The sequence below is a fragment of the Condylura cristata genome, unplaced genomic scaffold, assembly GCF_000260355.1.
Source record: "Condylura cristata isolate star-nosed mole 26May11 unplaced genomic scaffold, ConCri1.0 scaffold00009, whole genome shotgun sequence".
In the NCBI taxonomy this organism is placed as follows: domain Eukaryota; kingdom Metazoa; phylum Chordata; class Mammalia; order Eulipotyphla; family Talpidae; genus Condylura; species Condylura cristata.
The window spans coordinates 56,520,694-56,539,371 of NW_004567110.1; the positions used below are offsets into that span (position 1 = coordinate 56,520,694).

General features: G+C 37.7%; 2 protein-coding genes across 4 annotated transcripts in view; one reads left to right on the forward strand and one right to left on the reverse strand.

The window, feature by feature from the left end:
* The window catches only part of TGS1 (trimethylguanosine synthase 1), a 38,609-nt gene extending 25,549 nt beyond the window's left edge, over positions 1-13,060 (reverse strand). Inside the window, exons 1-4 of the mRNA XM_004679872.2 lie at positions 12,809-13,060; positions 6,933-6,994; positions 4,412-4,584; positions 3,271-4,090 (exon numbers count right to left, since the gene is read on the reverse strand). Of these exons, the coding sequence (XP_004679929.1) occupies positions 3,271-4,090; positions 4,412-4,584; positions 6,933-6,994; positions 12,809-12,912 (1,159 nt within the window). The 5' untranslated portion in view covers positions 12,913-13,060. The remainder of the gene's footprint in view (positions 1-3,270; positions 4,091-4,411; positions 4,585-6,932; positions 6,995-12,808) is intronic.
* Positions 13,061-13,194: 134 nt separating this feature from the next.
* Positions 13,195-18,678, forward strand: part of TMEM68 (transmembrane protein 68) — a 33,660-nt gene continuing 28,176 nt past the window's right edge. For 2 of the 3 annotated variants that reach the window (XM_012722802.1, XM_012722804.1), the window contains exons 1-2: positions 13,195-13,313; positions 17,816-17,864. The gene's annotated coding sequence lies outside the window, so the exon portion shown is untranslated. The remainder of the gene's footprint in view (positions 13,314-17,815; positions 17,865-18,678) is intronic. The other variant, XM_012722803.1, reaches the window with a different exon arrangement.

Consider the following 18,678-nt stretch of genomic DNA (forward strand, 5'->3'; position numbering starts at 1 on the left):
AATAAAAGTCACATATAACAAACCTACAGCAAACATCATTCTCAATGGTGAGAAACCAAAAGTCTTCCCACTAAGGTCTGGAGCATGACAGAATGTCTACTCTCATCAATGCTTTTCAATATATTATTTGCAGGAGATATAATAGTATTTAGAGAGGACCCTAAAAAAAAATCCATGGAAAAACTAATTAAAACAATAAACCAGTTTAGTAAAGTAGTATGTCACATAATCAAGAATGCTATATCATCAGCAAACCAGTTTCAAATTTGAGGAACAAACTGAGATTTTCTTAGACAAACAAAAGTTGAGGAGTTTGTTACCACTAAACCTGCTCTGCACGAAAGGGAATCTGGCATGGTGAAAAGAAGGCACACCAACACCTAGACCATGCGAAGAAACAGGATCGTTAAAGGCAGTATTACTGCAACAACAGTTTGTAACACCACTTTTTGTTTTCTATGTGATTTAAGAAAGTAAAATATATTTAAAAATTATTAGTCTAAAATTTAATATTATTATGACTGATTTTAACTTCATATTTTATTTTTTATATAATTTCAGAGACTAATGAAATTAAATACTGGTTTGTATACTGGGCATATACATTGTACATACATAACTTATGGCTTCAACAATCCAAAGGGTTGGGTAGAGTTGCAAAGAAGCACAATTTCTGTATTTTATTAAAATACCAATAAAAACTTATAAAAAAATTGTAGGTATTTCTATTAAAGTCAGTTTCCAGTTCTAAATATTTAAAAAGTAAAATGCTTTCCTTAGAGATATCCAGATTGACACAAATCAGTCTACAATTTAACCTTTGTGATAGTCATTAGTTATTATATTTTATCAAAATTTTAATTTAAACGACTAACAATAGCATGATTGCATAGAATAAGAAACATTTGTTTCTACCACAACTCTTAAACAAATAATGGAAATACCAGAAAGTAAGTATCAGCACTTGAAAAGATTATTTTTTATTTGTCATGGCTCCATATGAAGCTTGAGTCTTTATTCTTATTTTCAGATTGCAAAAAAGCGTGTGGATGAGGCTGGAGTACAGCAGTGTGTGTTACAGGTTGACAAGGGGGAAGCTGATTATGTGGGCACAGACAATTTCAATAGAATGCCCAACCACAAACAGTAGAAGCAGAAGGTACAAATGCAGTATGTACTCTGTGTTTGACCTAAAAGTGATCAAAACCTACAATTCTCAAATTGATCCCAATGGCAGACACACTGGAGCTAGTTAGAAAATGGTCAATTAAATACACAGCTAAGAATAAGCAACAGAAAAGGTTAATCTCCCTATATAATGTAGGAACCAAGCAATAAAAAGCATAGATAGTAAAATTTACATTGACATAAGAAAAAAGTAGAAGGGAGGAAAATCAAAGAAAAACATGAAGCAGTAGCTAAGGGCTAACAAACACAATGACCAATATACATACTTCAAGTTTAGTGGTCAACAAGTACAAAAAATAGGGTCCTCCCTGGTGGCACAGCAGGTTAAGGCACAGCACTAAGAAGCTGAAGCGAGTTCAATCCCCAGCCCTGGAGGTGACCCACATGGTGCGGCAGACCTCTCCTGACCCGCCCACTGCTCCCCTCAGCAGTGTACTTCATTGATTGGCCTGTTCTGCTTCCCACTCTCACTGCCCCTGCACCCCAGTTCTGTATGCACAAATAAATAACTCTTTAAAAAAAAAAAAAGTACAAAAAATAACCAAGAGAATTATCAGGGCTAATTTAAAATAATCACATTAAAGGATAAAAATAACACCACTCATGAAAGAATGATAACAGCATACTACATTAAGTGCCATTATTAGAGTACAGAGAAAACACAAATAAAAAAGCAGATGGAGTTCTTTAAGAACGCTTTAAAGGAAACTGAACTACATCAAGTAAGATTATTAATCTGAGAAAGCAGAGCAAATCTAATTGTTTAGTAAAAGGCCAACACTTTCTGCTTCATATAGGAATAAGGCTAAGAAGTAGTTCTGATCAACCTGACTTTTCTAAAACTAAATATCAAAATTGTTAAGATACATCTTTTTTTTTGATAGAAGTATAATTTTTATTTCAGTGCAAAAGTCCATTTTTGTTTTTCTAAAAGAAACAGATTTTCACTAAAAACTTAGCCACGATGCATTTTCAAATTATCAAAATACTATTTATTAGAAGCTTAATTTTGATTTCTGGGCAAAAAACCTTTTTCCATTTTGCTAAATGAAACATTTGGATTTCAGGAAATTAAAATGTTATGAAATTTCCCTCCTGTGCCACTCTGCTGGAGTTATCAGTTGGTAGTACCCTCCTTTGTAATAAGAACATTCTTCTATTCACCTTACTCTAACTTCCCCCAAATACCTCTTTACTGGCTTTCTTTATTTCTGGAAGTGGTATCAGTCTGCATGATGAGGCTGTTTTGTTTTTAAATCCGCTTAGGCAGGAGTCAACAAAGTTCCTACCTTGGATATTTTTTTTTTTAAAGATTTATTTATTTATTCATATAGAACTGGGGTACAGGCCAGAGATGCGGAGGGTGAGAGGATTCACCAGGGACAGAGTGGGGAGCAGAACAGGCAGATCGACGAAGTACACTGCGGAGGGGAGCAGCGGGCGGTCAGGAAAGGTCTGCCTCGCCATGTGGATCTCCTCCCGGGCAGGCAGGGATTGAACTCATGCGGAAGCGGCTTAACATTCTTAGTGCAGTGCTTTAACCCGCTGCGCCACAAGGGAGGGCCATACTACCGTGGATATTTTATGAGAATACAGAATCAATCCTTCCAGTTACAAATTTTCAGGTTCTTTTGAGATTTTCAATAAAGCAAGATTTCACTTGTCCCAAATGAATGCCATGTGAATCAAAATCAGATCTGCAAGATGTCAAATGTGTGCTTCTAATCACTCCCTAACATGTGTTCTTAACTCAGGTGCTCTGGAAAAAAGTTGGGTATTTCAAGCTCAATGTAATTTTAAATTAGATTTAAGGGACTTTAAAGTTTAAATTCATTGGCCACCAAGGTACAACTGGAAGAAATGATACTTTTGATAACTTATGCAATTTTCCCCCCATTTATGTAGAAGGGTAATGAAGAACTTATAATACAAAAAATGAGGTGGGTAAATTAATTCTTCAATTGTACAGTAAAATGTAGTTGGTATGACTTAATTCTACCATAAAGAATGGTATTATTTTGCTAAATAGACTCACTTTGTTAACAATTTTTATTTAGTAGGATAAATCTTGGCCAATCTTACCTTGAGAAGATTGGTTTGTGCTTTTATTCCTGGACAAGCTGTTTTCCTTGGTTCCTCCATTACATGGCTCACTTTGGCCAGAAGCAGGGCATTCTCTTCTGCTGTTAACTTCACATAAACACTGATGTCCATCACAACTTACAGAGGAATCCAATTGGCTCTGTTCTACTTCCTCTGAATTTAGATTTATATTATTCATCCTACCAAGTATTTCACTGTGATCTTTGTCACTTGAATTAGAGCTTTCGCTATCAACTGTAACAGATGGAAAAGAATTTAAGTCTGCTTTCATGCAACTTTCATCTTTCTCATTGTCAGCTTCTGCCTTAGACCCAAGAGAATCTGTGTCACAACTCTGTGAGGCATCAAATGTCCATCCCTGAGCTTCCCAATAATGAAATTGCTCCAAATAATACCAGTACAGTTGACTGTAATGTTGCTCCCACTCTTCCTTTGTTTCAGGTATGTTCCATGGTTCCGAGCACTGTGTTTGATCTGAATGTTTTTCTTGCCAGCTTTGCCACAATAGTCCTCCACCATATTCATTCCAATACTTTTCCCATTTCTCTGTAATCTCTAGTTTTGGAGATAATGCAGTTTCAACAGGAAGCTTTTCAATTTCATTATCTTTTTTAGTTTGAAGTTTGTGTTTGCTGTTGTTCTCACATTGCTTATATGAAGATGGATCATCTGAAGCCAAAACATCATCATCTTCATAGTCCTGCCTCCAAGATTCCCTTATAATTTCATCCAAGTACTTTTTCTGATGTTTTTTCTTTTTCTTTTTATTTTTAACTTTATTTCTAGTATTCATAGACACCTAAATAAGATAAATAACTTGAATGTAAAATGTACTTCATAAGCAATTAGAGAAAACAATCTATTTTGACATTCAACAAAAACTCATACACCCTGAGCCTTTATACAAATCTTACGAAGTTTCCAAGAGGAAAAGAAAATTTACATATGAACACATCACAGCTTAGTTTTGGTTAATTTATAAATACATATATTTAAAGAGATCATATGCTCTAATTCATGAATGCATTAGATTGAGGTAAGAAAAATTTCAGTGTGGTATTTTATGAAAAAAAAAAAAAATAAAACAAAAACTAAGACACAGAAATAATAAAATTCTTACCTCAAAATTCTTATGGGCAGATGTTCCACCAAACTGAAGGGGCAGTCCCATACTTCTCATGAGTTCAGCCTCAGAATCAAGTTCATTTTCATCTTGATTGAGGTCCTTGCTGTTATATGATTCTACAGTGTTAGTGGAAGGACTGTCATCCTCCTCATCTGTAGCTTGGTCTCCTACAGGTAATGTTTATTTAGTTTAGTTTCAGGGGATATTTAGACACAGGTTTTAGCATTCATTTTAAAGAACCTCAGACCGAGAGTAATTCCGACTTGTTCAAAGGGAAGATATGCAAAGGTTACAGTTTTTGAGGGGACGAATAAAAATAGGACAAATGGAAATGGATGGAAACATGAAATAGTAAAAGAATAGCCAATAAAATTCAAGAGACAACTTCTAGCCAGGCTCTGCCTGCCACTATCCATCTAGCTTCCATTCAATTTATGTTTACCGGTTGTCTTCTCTGTGCTGAGCACCGGACAAAACAGTGAGGACACAAGAGGGAACATGGCAGAATTATCACAGGAAAATGCTTAAAATCTTTACATTTGTTAGCTGCAAAATTACTGAACTAGATAGATGGCTGTAAAAATGCTGATCTGCAGTGTTACCATAGCAATTGTTAATAACAGAAATGAGAAGTACATCTTCAGCCTTTCACAGGCATCTTAACAACAAGTGGGATTTATACTCTGGGCTCTGTGGGAAGACTGAATTAATTCAAGGGCTCTGCTATTAAAAGTTTGAAATCCACCAAGATGGAAGATCCTTTTAAGGTCCCTGAATCTAGGTCTTACAGAAAACCTGTTTTCGTATAACAAGTTTTATTTTATTCTCAACATGTTTATTTAAAGGCAGCTCATTCCACTAACTGGAGACATGTCATTTAAATGCTTTATTAACTGTTTAAAAACCTCAATTTTCTCTATTAGGATTCTCAATTAGGATTGAGCTGTACAGCACCTAAATGATCTTGCAACAGAGCAGTGAAAACAGTAAATATAATGATCGAAAGACAAATCTTAACTGTACACATTATACTAAGAGGGAAATTAGGTATTTATCTAAATAATAAAGGGGATTCAATTAATCTTTCTAGTCAATTAACTTTTACAGCTCAGGAGAGCAAATCAAGGAAAATAAATCAGTTAAATTTTATATTCCTCTTTCATGAGAGGAATATTTTCTTGTGTTTGGTGAGAGCCTAGTATCCAAATAAATCTTTTGTACAACATAATATTGAATTACAAGCACATTTTGTCCAGTGCTCAACTGAAAAAACGGTGATTTATTCCATCAATGTTACAGTTAAAAAGGTTTTCAAAGGTTTGATATTCTTCACTCATGCTGGGTAATAAACTATAACTTATGCTGCTGTTTTTCACATGGCTAGAAAAACATAAAATATCTGTGTGGAAAAGAAATACTGGGTCTGAGGCCTGAGTGACATTAAAATGGCTTTCAGGTAGATAGGTGAAACTTAAAGTACAGAAAATTGTGTCTGTTTCTTGGAAAAATCACCTACATTGCAACCTCTTTACTTCACACAGTAGATAGTGATGTTCACTTAAAAGTTTATACTGAATTATTTTCAAAACAATCATTAAAGTAGTTAAATAAGGAGGCCATTAAGAAATGACTCTAATGCTTTGACAGCCTAATCAGCAAGCCAAAACTCAACTCTGAGTCAGTGAATTGAATCTGAGAAAATGAAAATTTAAAAACAGCCAACTAGACTTTCCCAAAGAAAGCAACTACTTAAACTATGGCAAATCAAATAATTTCCATGTTTTGCTTGTACATTTTCTTTGTAAAAAGGTTTTTCCTTAGTTTCTGTCAATGGAACATTCCTTAACCACCTTTGATTTGGTACTTTATGATGTAAGTTGTATGTGCAGATAAACTCTTAAAAAATATTTATATGCCTAAGCTTAACTTTTAAGATAATAAATTACCAAACAAACAAACAAAAAACAACACAAAACCCTGTATGATCTTTACTTTTCAAAATTTTACACCTCAGGTTACACTTATTCAATGGGAATATTACACAGGACAAAGAAGTAAAAATCCACATAGGAGCTACAGGAAAACAAGCTTGGCTTTGATAGAAATGCGCTATCATAAAAAAATAAGGACTGTATGATTACAGGATTATTTTCCATTTATAATATTTTATCCTGGGCCCTTCCTGGTGGCACAACAGGTTAGGTCACAGCACTGCAAGTTGGCTGCAGTCACTTCAGTGTGAGTTCAATCCCCAGTCCCGGAGGTGACCCACATGACGTGGCAGATCTCTCCTGACCCGCCCACTGCTCCCCTCTGCAGTGTATACTTCGTTAACCTGTCCTGCTCCCCACTCTGTCTCTGGTGAAGCCTCTCACGGCCCTTACACCTCTGGCTTGTACCCCAGTTCTGTATGCACAAATAAATAATTAAAAAAAAAATCTTATTATTTTATCCTAACAAATTAATACAGTAATAGTTAACTTTAGCAAAAAAGAATTATTTTACACAGAATTACCTGTGATGTTGTTTCCTTTGACATAATAGCCTTTTAAGCCCAAATTGCATAGTTTTCGATCTCTGTGAAGCAAATGAAACAGTCAGTCTTGAAAAAAAAAATAATTAAACTATATGTTTACAGGAAAAACAAGTTCAAGGCAACATAGACTCATACAAAAATTTAAAGAACTGAAAAGCAATTTGCTTATTCACTTTCTTCACCTGCACTAAAGAGATAATAATACATCTCATGGGGTTTTTATCAGGATTGACAGCATATACTATAAAGTATTTTATACATAACACAAGGCAAGCTTTTATAATTGTAACTTCTAACAATTAAGTGATAGTTCTGGATATTGGGGGTAGAATCCAATTCTTACAACATAAACAGTGACATGTTCTCTAAATTTGCTGTAAAAAGTGAGGATAGGAGCCCTCCCTGGTGGCGCAGCGGGTTAAAGCACAGCACTGAGAATCTAAAGCCGCTTCCGCATGAGTTCGATTCCCGCCTGCCCTGGAGGTGACCACATGGCGTGGCAGACCTCTCCTGACCCGCCCACTGCTCCTCTCAGCAGTGTACTTCATCGATCTGCCTGTTCTGCTCCCCACTCTGTCTCTGGTGAAGCCTCTCGCCGCCCCTGAGCCTCTGGCCTGTACCCTAGTTCTGTATGCACAAATAAATAAATCTTTAAAAAAAAAAAAAAAGTGAGGATAAAAGTGGAAAAACTTATTTTACACATCTAGAAATCTATATGCAGACCCTAGTCTGTTTATATACAAGTAATCTATTATTTGCTGATATTCATGAGCCAAGCAAAGACTGTTTTGGAGACTAATATACAATAAAGTTCTTACTGAAATATTTAATCACATTGAAACATAAATCAAAACAAAACAGTGCAATCTCTATGACTTATAAAAAACAATGAATAGCTGAACTTTTCTTAACATTCCTACTTCTAAACTTTTTCTTTATGTACTAACATTAGAAATTAAGTAACTAAAATAAACATAGGAGATCACTTTTTAAAAAAGGTATACTTATTACTATCTTTCTGCTGGCATATTCAACTGCAATAAACTTCATCATAACTGCCATTAATAAGGCCATCTGCAGTACAGCTAATAAGGGGAAGGGTGTCCTAAAGGAACTCTGCAGAGTTTTGTGGACTCCACCCCCTACTCCAGCTTTCTGGACTCCATTCTCTACTCCAGTGATTGGAAACTACAACTCCCAGCAGTACGAAGAAGAGAACTGTGAGGACCCAAGGGCGGAGCTAAGCAGGCATTCTGGGACTTTGGGGGATAAATAGCGGTTTTGGCAACTGTGGCTCTGGGGAGGTTACAGTTCTCTCTTTCTGGAGCAACTGCTCTCAGACCAGGTGACTCAGGGCTAAGAGTTTTAGTCTGTGACTAGAGCTCCAAGTTAATGGAGCTGGTAACATATTCCAGCTACTTTGTATCCCTCTCTCTTTCCCTAGGTTGTTCCTTTTCCTCCCCCCCCCCCTTTATTAAATAAACCCAGAAAATTAAATTTTAAGTGTGCTGGTGAGGACCCACAGACAGGCAGCTCAAGTTCACTATGGGCTACCCTGTAACAATACCACTGTTCTAGTGAAATTACAATAACTTTAACAATATAAAATTCTTATGTACTTAATGTTATTTCATATTCTCCTACATATTTTTTTATACCTTATAAAACATGAAGTGGTGACTCATAGCAGGACAGTGAACTGGGGAGAGATCAAGTACAAGAGTGACCTGGTAGTATGCCAAATGGCTCCCAAGAAGATGGGATAAGAGAGGTAGTGAGTACATGTGGTGGGTGGAGGTAGTAGTGAGAGCAGCAGCCACATAAGCCCTCAAAAGAGTGCCCACCAGCATCCAAGAATATGGGGCATGAGGGTTTTAAGTGGTGCATGCAGCCAATGAGATTCCAAGATTGGTTATACTGAGCAAATAAATAAATGTATTAAGGATAATGATAACCAAGATTCTCTTACACACATACTGCCTATTGTGAGAAAATACAGGAGTAATAGGCACAAGGAATACTCAGGTCTTGGTCCTTACTAAAAGGAACCAGGGTACCTTGGAAATAGAGTGGTTCTAACTTGAAGCACAAATTATAGAAGATAAGCCTGGGTGATCATATGCCAGAACAGGTAGAGCCTGAAGAATACCAGGGGCATATATCTAAAGAAAAAGTATAGAAGTTATTTTGAGAAGTCTCCACAAGCCTCATCTGTGACAGTATAAATACAAAAACAGAAAAAATAGAACACAATACATCAGTAAACTAAGAATCCATAGTCCACGTTAATATAAAGGAGCAAACAAATCCACAAGGAGAGAAGGAAAAGTACTCCACAGAGAATGCCAACTAAGGAGTATAGAAGGAATGATGGAGACAAAATCTTTGGTAACTTTCAGAGGTAGTGCATTCAGGCAGGAAAATGATTTTCTTTTACATTTATTTACTAATGCATATAAGAATTGGGGTGTAGGCCAGAGGTACGGGGGCAGGGGAGCGTGAGAGGACCCACCAGAGACAGAGTGGAAAGCAAAACAAGCAGATCCACTGAAATATACTGCTGAGGGATGTAATGGGTTAGACTGGAGAGGTCCGCTCACCATGTGTGCCAGCTCCCTGGCAGAGCTGGGGATGGAATTCTTCCTGCAGTGGCCAGCAGCAGCTTGACAGCTGTATCTCCAACCCCAGCGCCACAGGGAAGCCCCCAAAAGATTCTTAACAATATAATACTTCCTCTCAAAATACTATGAATACAAGGGGACCGTTGTGACTTTACAGTGGAGAAGACTGGGAGATAGCAAAATGACTAGGCAATGGAGTTCAGAATCAATAGTGCTGGGATGGATCTACTTAAAGTGTCCTCTGATACAGAATTGAACACAGGATCATTTCTGTGGCATTCCTGACAAGACTGTATGGCCCAACTACGTTCCTGTTGAGAGGTCACAAAGACCTAAGTTAAATCATTCTACAGAAGGTACAATCTGTATCTTGCATATTTCTGAGGGCATGAAAAGAGTGAGAAATTTTTCCAGAGACTGACAAGACCTAATAAGTAAATATAGGAGGTTCATTCCTATATGGAACCTTGACTCAGAAAAGAAAAAGAAAAAAAAAAAACCACTTTGGGAAAGCTGGGGAAATTTTAATTTGAATCTACTACAGTGGTTATGAATTGTGCAGGTGTATGAAAAGGGAAAGATGGAGTCAATGTGATTAGCTGCTAAAACTGAGTATCTGAGAGGAATATGGTTTTTTTGAACTACTATCCTGTAAGTTTGAAATTATTTCAAAATGAATAATTTAAAAATAATTAAGCCTGCTACTTATAGCATAATCAAATTTATAAGAACAATCTGTTACTCCATTCCAGCATTTTCCTGTATTTTATACAGAAGCACACAAAATTTTCATATAGTAGTAATCATAATGTATTTTACATTCTAATATTAATTAACACAAAGACTTTTTCATGTCACTATGAAATCACTGTATGATTACTTTTAAGAGCTCCACAATATTGTAGTTCTGTCTTCTCTCTCCAGGTTAAGTATAGAAACTTGTATGTGTAGATGAAACAGAATTACTACTCTAATTATAGAATTCATAAAACAGGGCATTCATGAATACCTCCAGCAAATAAAAATCACAGTATAAATAATGCTGGTATGAGAATCAACTCCTAATTATTGAGAAGTTATCCGACTCCTTTGCTATTTGTCCATTATCTATGGCATTGAATTTGTTATTTCAACAGGTTGCCTGCTGTCCCAAGTTTAGACCATTTAAACCTAGATTTAATAAAAGTATAAAAAGTAAACCCATCTGCACAGAATGGCTCAAGTTTTTAAAACTAGACTTCTCCAGAGCTCCAAACCGTACAGACACCTATTCCAAAATCAAAATGCACAGGTACATGTATTTCAAAATCAAAATGGACAAATATTCTTTTTGCCACCTACCGAACTAAAACCCCATGCTTCTATAAAGATCCCTATCTCAGCGAAAGGTATCTATGCAAGAATCCAGGTAGTTACCCTTTCTATTTCCTGTCTTCCTTTCACGCCCGCCCCTCTCTACTCCTATCCAACCCCTTAAATCAATTTCTCTCCTATATTCTACCTTTTCTCCATTGCCCTGCCATCAATCCTAATCCATTATCTGTTGCTTGAAATGATTTTAAATAGCTCTTCCCCAACCAACCACACTGCTGCTAGACTAAGCTTAAAAAGTCAGAATCCAATAACACTTTCTATGTAGCTGCATATTTTCACCTTGCCTGACCCACCAATCTTAACTTTTCTCTTTCTTTCTCTCTTTTTGTTTCAGTTTTAAGGACTTTCCTTTGCTACCTCAAGGAATGCTTCCTCCCACTCAAATTTATCCCAGGTTTAGTCCACTGAACCTTTCACACCTCCTTTCAAATGATATTTCTTTCAAGAAATCTTCACTTCCATTACATTTATAATTATTCAAATAATTCTTTAATAGCTGTCAACACTAATCTTTACCAGAGAGTAAACTCAAAGCGTGTAGGGGTCAGCTTTGGTTTGTAGACCAAAGACTATCCATATATAGCACAAAAGACTGGAAGAATACATGCATGCACGCTAGCAAGACAATCTTTTTTACATTAAACTGCATTTAACTTAATTTTGAATAATTTTTGATTACTCAATAAAAACACATTGAAAAAGAATCCCTTCAAACAAATTCAACTACATCGAACTGTGTTAAAAGTATCACATAAAATTCACTTCCACAGTGGAATCTACAATAAACCTGTTTTAGGAGTGAATATAATAAATGGCTGAACTCACAGACCTAATAAGAGTATAAAGATGCCATCTCTAGAATCCAATTTTTTGGTTAGTTTTTCCTTACCCACTAGCTTTCTTCCAGGCAGGTCATTTTCACTCAAAAAAGTATTTTTCCATCTCCAAAACAGAGGGCTCAAAAAGTGATGAAACTATAGCCAAATTTTCAGTCTCAGATAAAGTTCTACTGTGTGTACTTGTACTTTAGTGAATCTTAAAACTTAACTAACACAAGTCACTCATCTTTAAATGTTAACCTTCTAAGGTCACACCCATCAGATTTTACATCTCACTTCCCCCAACTTTTTTTTAATACAATAGTTTATTTTTACACTATTTTGTGCCTTTTTCCATCTCAGTTTTAATCCCCATGGGCTTGCTATCACTAAATCACCCGTGTGCCATCACCACAGTCCAGTGCACTCCCCTCTACCACATTTTTGATCCCATTCCCACTCTACCCCTGTAAAATGTCTCTGACATACAGTTTTTCACTATTATTATTTTTTCTACCCTGGTCCTTTTACTCCTGCTATGAGTGAAAACATCCCGAATTTTTCCTTTTCTTTCCGGTTTATTTCACTAAGCATGATCCCTTCCAGCTGCATCCATGTTGCTGCAAAAGGCTTGCCTGTTATCTTTTTTGATTGCTGAGTAATATTCCATTAGATATATGTGCCACATCTTTTTAATCCAGTCATCTACTTTTGGGCATGGGGTTGATTCCATGTCTTTCCTATTGTAAATAAAGCAGCAATAAATATGGAAATTTCTCCCAAATTTTAAGCGTCCCCCCCATTTATAAATGTAACATATATCAGCTACCAGTTTTTTCCTAACAGTCTTACAGAGACACACTCGTTCACTAAATAGCGAGTAGGGGATCACCCTGTAAAGTTGGAAGGCTTTTTTTTTTTAGAACTTTTTCTTGGCCATCACTTGCTCAAGGGTCAGTACAGTCACTGTGGTTTCAGAGACCAATTACATCTAGTTTGTAACACACTTCTGAGATAGAATGACGAACACGTTTTTACTTACTCCACGAACGCCCTAGAGCAGAGGCAAAGGATCTTACAATCCTCCCCCAGGTCCTCAATGAAGAGAAACATTTCCGCCACGCGGCTCCACTTCTCGCAGCACATTTTCCCACTTCAGAGGCGACAACCTCGTCCTAAATAGCAGGGACCCGGCGTCCGGGCTCGCTCACCGAAGACCGAACGGAGATCTCGACGCGCGCCAGTGGGGTGAGGAACGGGCCCGGGGCAGCTCGAGCCGAGAGGTAACTGGGGAGCCACCACCGGAAGTGGTTCCTGGAGGCCACAGGAAAAGGCGGGGCGACCGGTGGTGTCACACTCAACAAGGCTCGGCTTGCAGCCGCCTTTTGGTGATTGTTTTATTTTTTTCTCTGACCCGGAGGGGCAGGCGCTCAAGTTTCACCGCATCCGTCGGTGGTTGAGCCACTGGAGAGCTTCGTTGAACCATCGGAGAGCTCCGTCGCTGCTCGAGAGTGACGGCGAGCGGCCCCTGCATCCTCCCGTCACAGGTGCGTCGGTCCCCAACTGTAGCTTTCCCGCGCTGTTCATCGCCCTTAGGCGCGTCTGTCTCAGGGCGCTGGGAGCGGCTATGGCCGCAGTCTAGTCTTCCCAGCGCCCCCACTGGAATCCCGCATCCGGGCGGGCGGCGGCCTGGGGCATCGGGGTGTCGGGAGGGGAGGACCTGCCTTGGTCACAACGAGCTGGTTCAAACCTAGTATCTGTAAAAGAGAAGGGAAATTATTTGGCGATCTCTAAAATGAAGTTGAGAGGCTGCACTGGTATTCAAGTCCCAACACATCAGACTTGGAATTCTGTGTGATCCGGCCAAGTGATTTAACTAACCTCATTGTGATCATTTATACAGTGGGAACGTTTAGTACCTACTTCCTACTGCTGCTGAGAGGACTAGCTATTATCAGACCTGAAACCAGCTATATCAGACCTTTAATTTGTGCTATTAATGCTTTTGAGTCGTTAGACTTTGTAGACGCCAGGCACTGACTCTGTCCGAAGTTTTTGCACCCTGTAAAACAGCTCTCTTCCCTCAAGCTTCTCATTAACCAGAAAACTACATGCGAACGTAACCCAAGTGTCGAAAACGAAAACAGTTCTGTTAGTTTGAAAAAAGCAGAAAGTGTGTGGTATCCGCTGAAACTGCCCGGGCTGCTTCTTCAAAGAAGCATGTTTTGAAGTTGTTGCAGCACTTTAGGACTTCGTTTGTGCTGTTAATGCTGAAATGCCGTTGAAAAAATTTGGTATTTCCTTAAAAAAATATAAAAACAAATAAAATTCAGTTCCCTTAATATTTTGGCTGCAAATACTAGTGGGTGGAAGTAGAAGATTAATTTGCAAATGAAATGTTAATTCCTACATCTTTACTTTGCTGTCAGAGATATGCTCATTTTAATATGCTCATTTTAGTGACTCAAGAAGGTAAGAATGTTACAAAGTTATAGATACTCCAGTAAAGATATGCAACACTTTGGGGATGACGCTAAATTAAGAAAATAAGGAGGTAACAATAATTGTCAAACCCAGTGGGAGATCATAGCTAAAAGTTGGGGGACAGTCTAAGATTAAAAAAAAAAAAAAAGGAAACCTTGAAAGATAATTCCTGTCAAAACCTACATTTGGGACTTACTTTGTGATGTTAAAGAGATTGAAGTCCCAGCACTATCAAGTTCTCACCAGTCACCACTACATGAGTTCTAGCACTTCTGGCCTACACCCCAGTTTTTGTATGCATAAAAAGATGTATTTGTTTTTTTAAACCCTACAGTTTGAAGCTTGAAATCAAAAAGTTATTGTTTTGAAGTTAAAACGATTGGGTTTGTCAGATAACCTAACTGAAGTACTAGATGGACTTTTAATTTTATTGATTGCTTGAAGTAGAACTGTTTAATCAGCCAAACTTAGTACTAAACCCTGTTAAACATTATTAAAAAATGCAAAAAGAAAAAAGGAAAATTAATTTGTAGTTCAGTGAGTATTTTTTTTTAAGGATTTATTTATGCTTACAGAACTGGGGTACAGGCCAGAGGTGTGGTGGGTGAGAAGATTCACCAGAGACAGAGTGGGGAGCAGAACAGGCAGGTTGACAAATACACTGCTGAGGAGAGCAGCAGGCAGGAGAGGTTTGCGGTGCCTTGTGGGTCAGCTCCCTGGCAGGGGATCCAACTCTTGTTTCAGTGGCATCTGAGAGCTTGATAATGTAGTTCTTTCACGGGTTGCGCCACCAGGGGGAGCCCTCAGTGACTTTTTTTTTTTTTAAAGATTTATTTATTTGTGCATACAGAACTGGGGTACAGGCCAGAGGCTCAGGGGCGGCGAGAGGCTTCACCAGAGACAAAGTGGGGAGCAGAACAGGCAGACTGTCGAGGTACACTGCTGAGGGGAGCGGCGGGCGGGTCAGGAGAGGTCTGCCACGCCATGTGGTCACCTCCGGGGCAGGCGGGAATCGAACTCATGCGGAATCGGCTTTAGATTCTCAGTGCTGTGCTTTAACCCGCTGCGCCACCAGGGAGGGCCCCCTCAGTGACTTTTTTAATGGACATTTTCACAATATGGTCAGTCTGACAAACTAAAAGTAAGAAATGGATCTCCTGTCATCCTTGATAATAACATTACTGGTGATGGGGTTTAACTATACTTTCTTTCTGAGGCTACCAGAGGAGGACAGAGGACAGCAGGAATAAAGTGGGGAAGGAGCACAAAGGACTGGGGATAAACTGGGTGCTTTTGATAGCGTTTGTGGTATAGTAACAACACCTGAGGGGCAAGTTCCTATACCTCTAAAACAAACAACATTGTTAACCAGTGTTACCTCAATAATAACTTAAAAAATAATGAAATAAAAAGCTTTATTTCTTTAAGGTTTCATGGAAAGCCAGGAAAAAAAAAAAAACTCCACTGTTCTGATTTATTCGTTTTTCAGGTATTCTGATTTTAGACAACTAAAAATTCAATTTTACTAAATACTTATCATCATCAACATGGTAGTATTTTGGATTGTCAACTTTGTTTTACAAGTTATGTGAGTTCCAACTGGAAAATTTTAAGATGCTTTATATAAGATATATATAGGGCTGTGGATATTTTTTGGGATAGGGAATAACCTGGAATTTTGTTAAGTAAAACATACTTGACAAATAATATCTTTTAAGAAATGTAGCTTTAAAATAAAGTGGTAAGGAGTCCAGTATAGCCTAAGGGGGCAAGAGGGTTCCGAAGAAGTAGAAGAGTTGGATTCTTAATACTCTCAGCTTCACTATCAAAGAGATTAAGGAAAGTACAATGGAAGTAAGAATAGGAGTAGAAACTGGGTCTTAATTTTGGCTCTCGGTTATTTGCCTAATTAAATTAGTAACTTTGAACATGTCTCCTTGGCTTCCTGTGTCTAAGTTGTTTTCTACATAATTAAAAGGTTATATTCATTGAAATTTTCAGCCATTTTCTTATATTATCAATTGTAAGTATTACATTGTTGTTCAAACTCTTCTGATCAATCTCCGTTGGCAAACTTTAGGACACTGTCTTGGTTCACATTTTTGTCATAGATTTAGAAGAACACAGTTCAGATCTTGGTCAGGTATCTAAGATGTGCCAGGCATAATTCTAAGTGTGTTAACTTACGTTTACTCATCATTTTATCTACTGATTTATCCCCAGTGTTTGGAATAATTTTGAGGACAAACTACTATTGTAGTATTTCACAGAATAAATAAATGATTAATCCAAGAAGTAGGACTCCTTCCCCCTCTGTAACACGCCATCTGTTATCCCCTTTCTTTTTTGAAAGAAAATATAGTTAAACCCCATCACCAGTAATGTTATTATCAAGGATGACAGGAGATCCATTTCTTACTTTTAGTTTATCAGACTGACCATATTGTGAAAATGTCTATTAAAAAATAGTCACTGAGGGCTCCCCCTGGTGGCACAACCCGTGGAAGAACCACATTATCAAGCTCTCAGATGCCACTGAAACAAGAGTTGGATCTCCTGCCAGGGAGCTGACCCACAAGGCACCGCAGAACTCTCCTGCCTGCTGCTCTCCTCAGCAGTGTACTTGTCAACCTGCCTGTTCTGCTCCCCACTCTGTCTCTGGTGAATCCTCTCACCCACCACACCTCTGTGTGGCTCCGTGAATTATCTTCTGCGCTGTATCATCCATTTCTTACTATCCCATTAATGCATTATCACTCGCATTAAATGCTGATTTATTTTCTTTCATCTTAAAGCAACAACAAATGACCCACATTCCCCTCTAGATACCCACCTGCTTCTCTACTGTACCTTTTTTGTATGTGTATTCCTCTGAAGGAGAAATGTGTTTCCAATTCATTTCTTCTCATTCTTTCTTGTATTTCCCTACCTAAATTTCATCCCTCTACATCAAAACGGTTTTTACCACGGATTCCCAGTGTTGCTGCATTATAAAATCCAGTGGTCAGTTAAATTCATTACTGCACTAAGGTCAGCAACATTGAAATCACTGGTTGATTATTTCTTCCTTCTTCAAACACTCTTATTTTGACACCTAAGATGTGATTTCTGGAAGGGGATGCTGGTTTCTTCTTGTTCACCAACTTCTATAATATTGAGTGCTCCAAGGCTCAGTTCAAGAAAATCTGTTTATACTTTATTTACATCCTAAAAGTATCTTCTTAAGTTTCATGGTTTTTAATACTGTATATGTCAATTCCTGTATGTGGGCTTTATTTTTCTAGGTCTGACCTTCCTGCTGAACTCTGCTTATGTCCACTTGTCTATTTAGTGCCTTTACTAGAACAGACTCTTAAACTTCATGTACACAGAACACATCCTACCTCCAAAGTTCTTCTTCCTGCAGCTTCATCTTTGTATGGTCAAATTGATGATGATAGCAGTATTTACTCTGCTTATGTAATAGAAACTACTCCTTTAAGTTTTTTTTTTTTTTTAAGTTTTTTAATGTACAGTTTTCATGACAGTTTCTTAAATAGGTCTTGTTACTCTTCTCATTTTACAGATAAGGAAACTGAGACAGAGATGTGAAGTAACTTGTCTGGGTCATAGAGGTAGGTAACTTGCCCATGATATAAACCCTTGTTGCTAAAAACATGGAGTCATCTCAAACATGTTTCTCATTCACATTCTGCACCTGTTCAGCAAGTCCTGTTGGTTTTATCTTCAAAATATATCCGGAAACCAATCTCATCATTCCACCTTCTCTTTGCTACATCTGTCCAAATCACTTTAATTACTCATCTCCATTACATATATATAGCTGTAGCTTCTATTTGCTCCCTGTACAGCATATTCTCCATATAGCAGTTCTTTAAAACCATGTCAGGCAGTTTTATCCTTTTGCTCAAAACTTCACACCTCTATCTCACTTAGATAAAGTTGTTTTACAAGTATTGTAGTGTTACTTCTATACCCATTTCTGATTGCTCTCCCTGTCTTTCTCAGCCTGCCTACCTGGCTGCTTCCGAAACCATATGGTGTACTTGCTGTTTTTTTAGCTAGAAAATTTCTCCGAAATATCCACATGACTTGCTTCCTCACTTAGGTCTCTGATTAAATTTCAGAGTGACTTCCCAAACTACTCTATGTAACATAACAATATCTTCCCCCCTTGCCTGCTAAAGAACTTCATAATCCTCTTAGCTTTCTGTATATCTCTCCCCCTACATATTTCTATGGACCTATATATTTGCAAGATAGAGATACTATCGATATAGTGTGGTTATATGTGTGTGTATGAGTATAATATACATAGATTACCTATATCCATGTAGATGCGGTAGTGTTATCCCAATTTATAAATTAGCAATTTGAGGCAGAAGAGTTACTGTTCATGATCATTTCAATATGGCACTTAAGAAATCA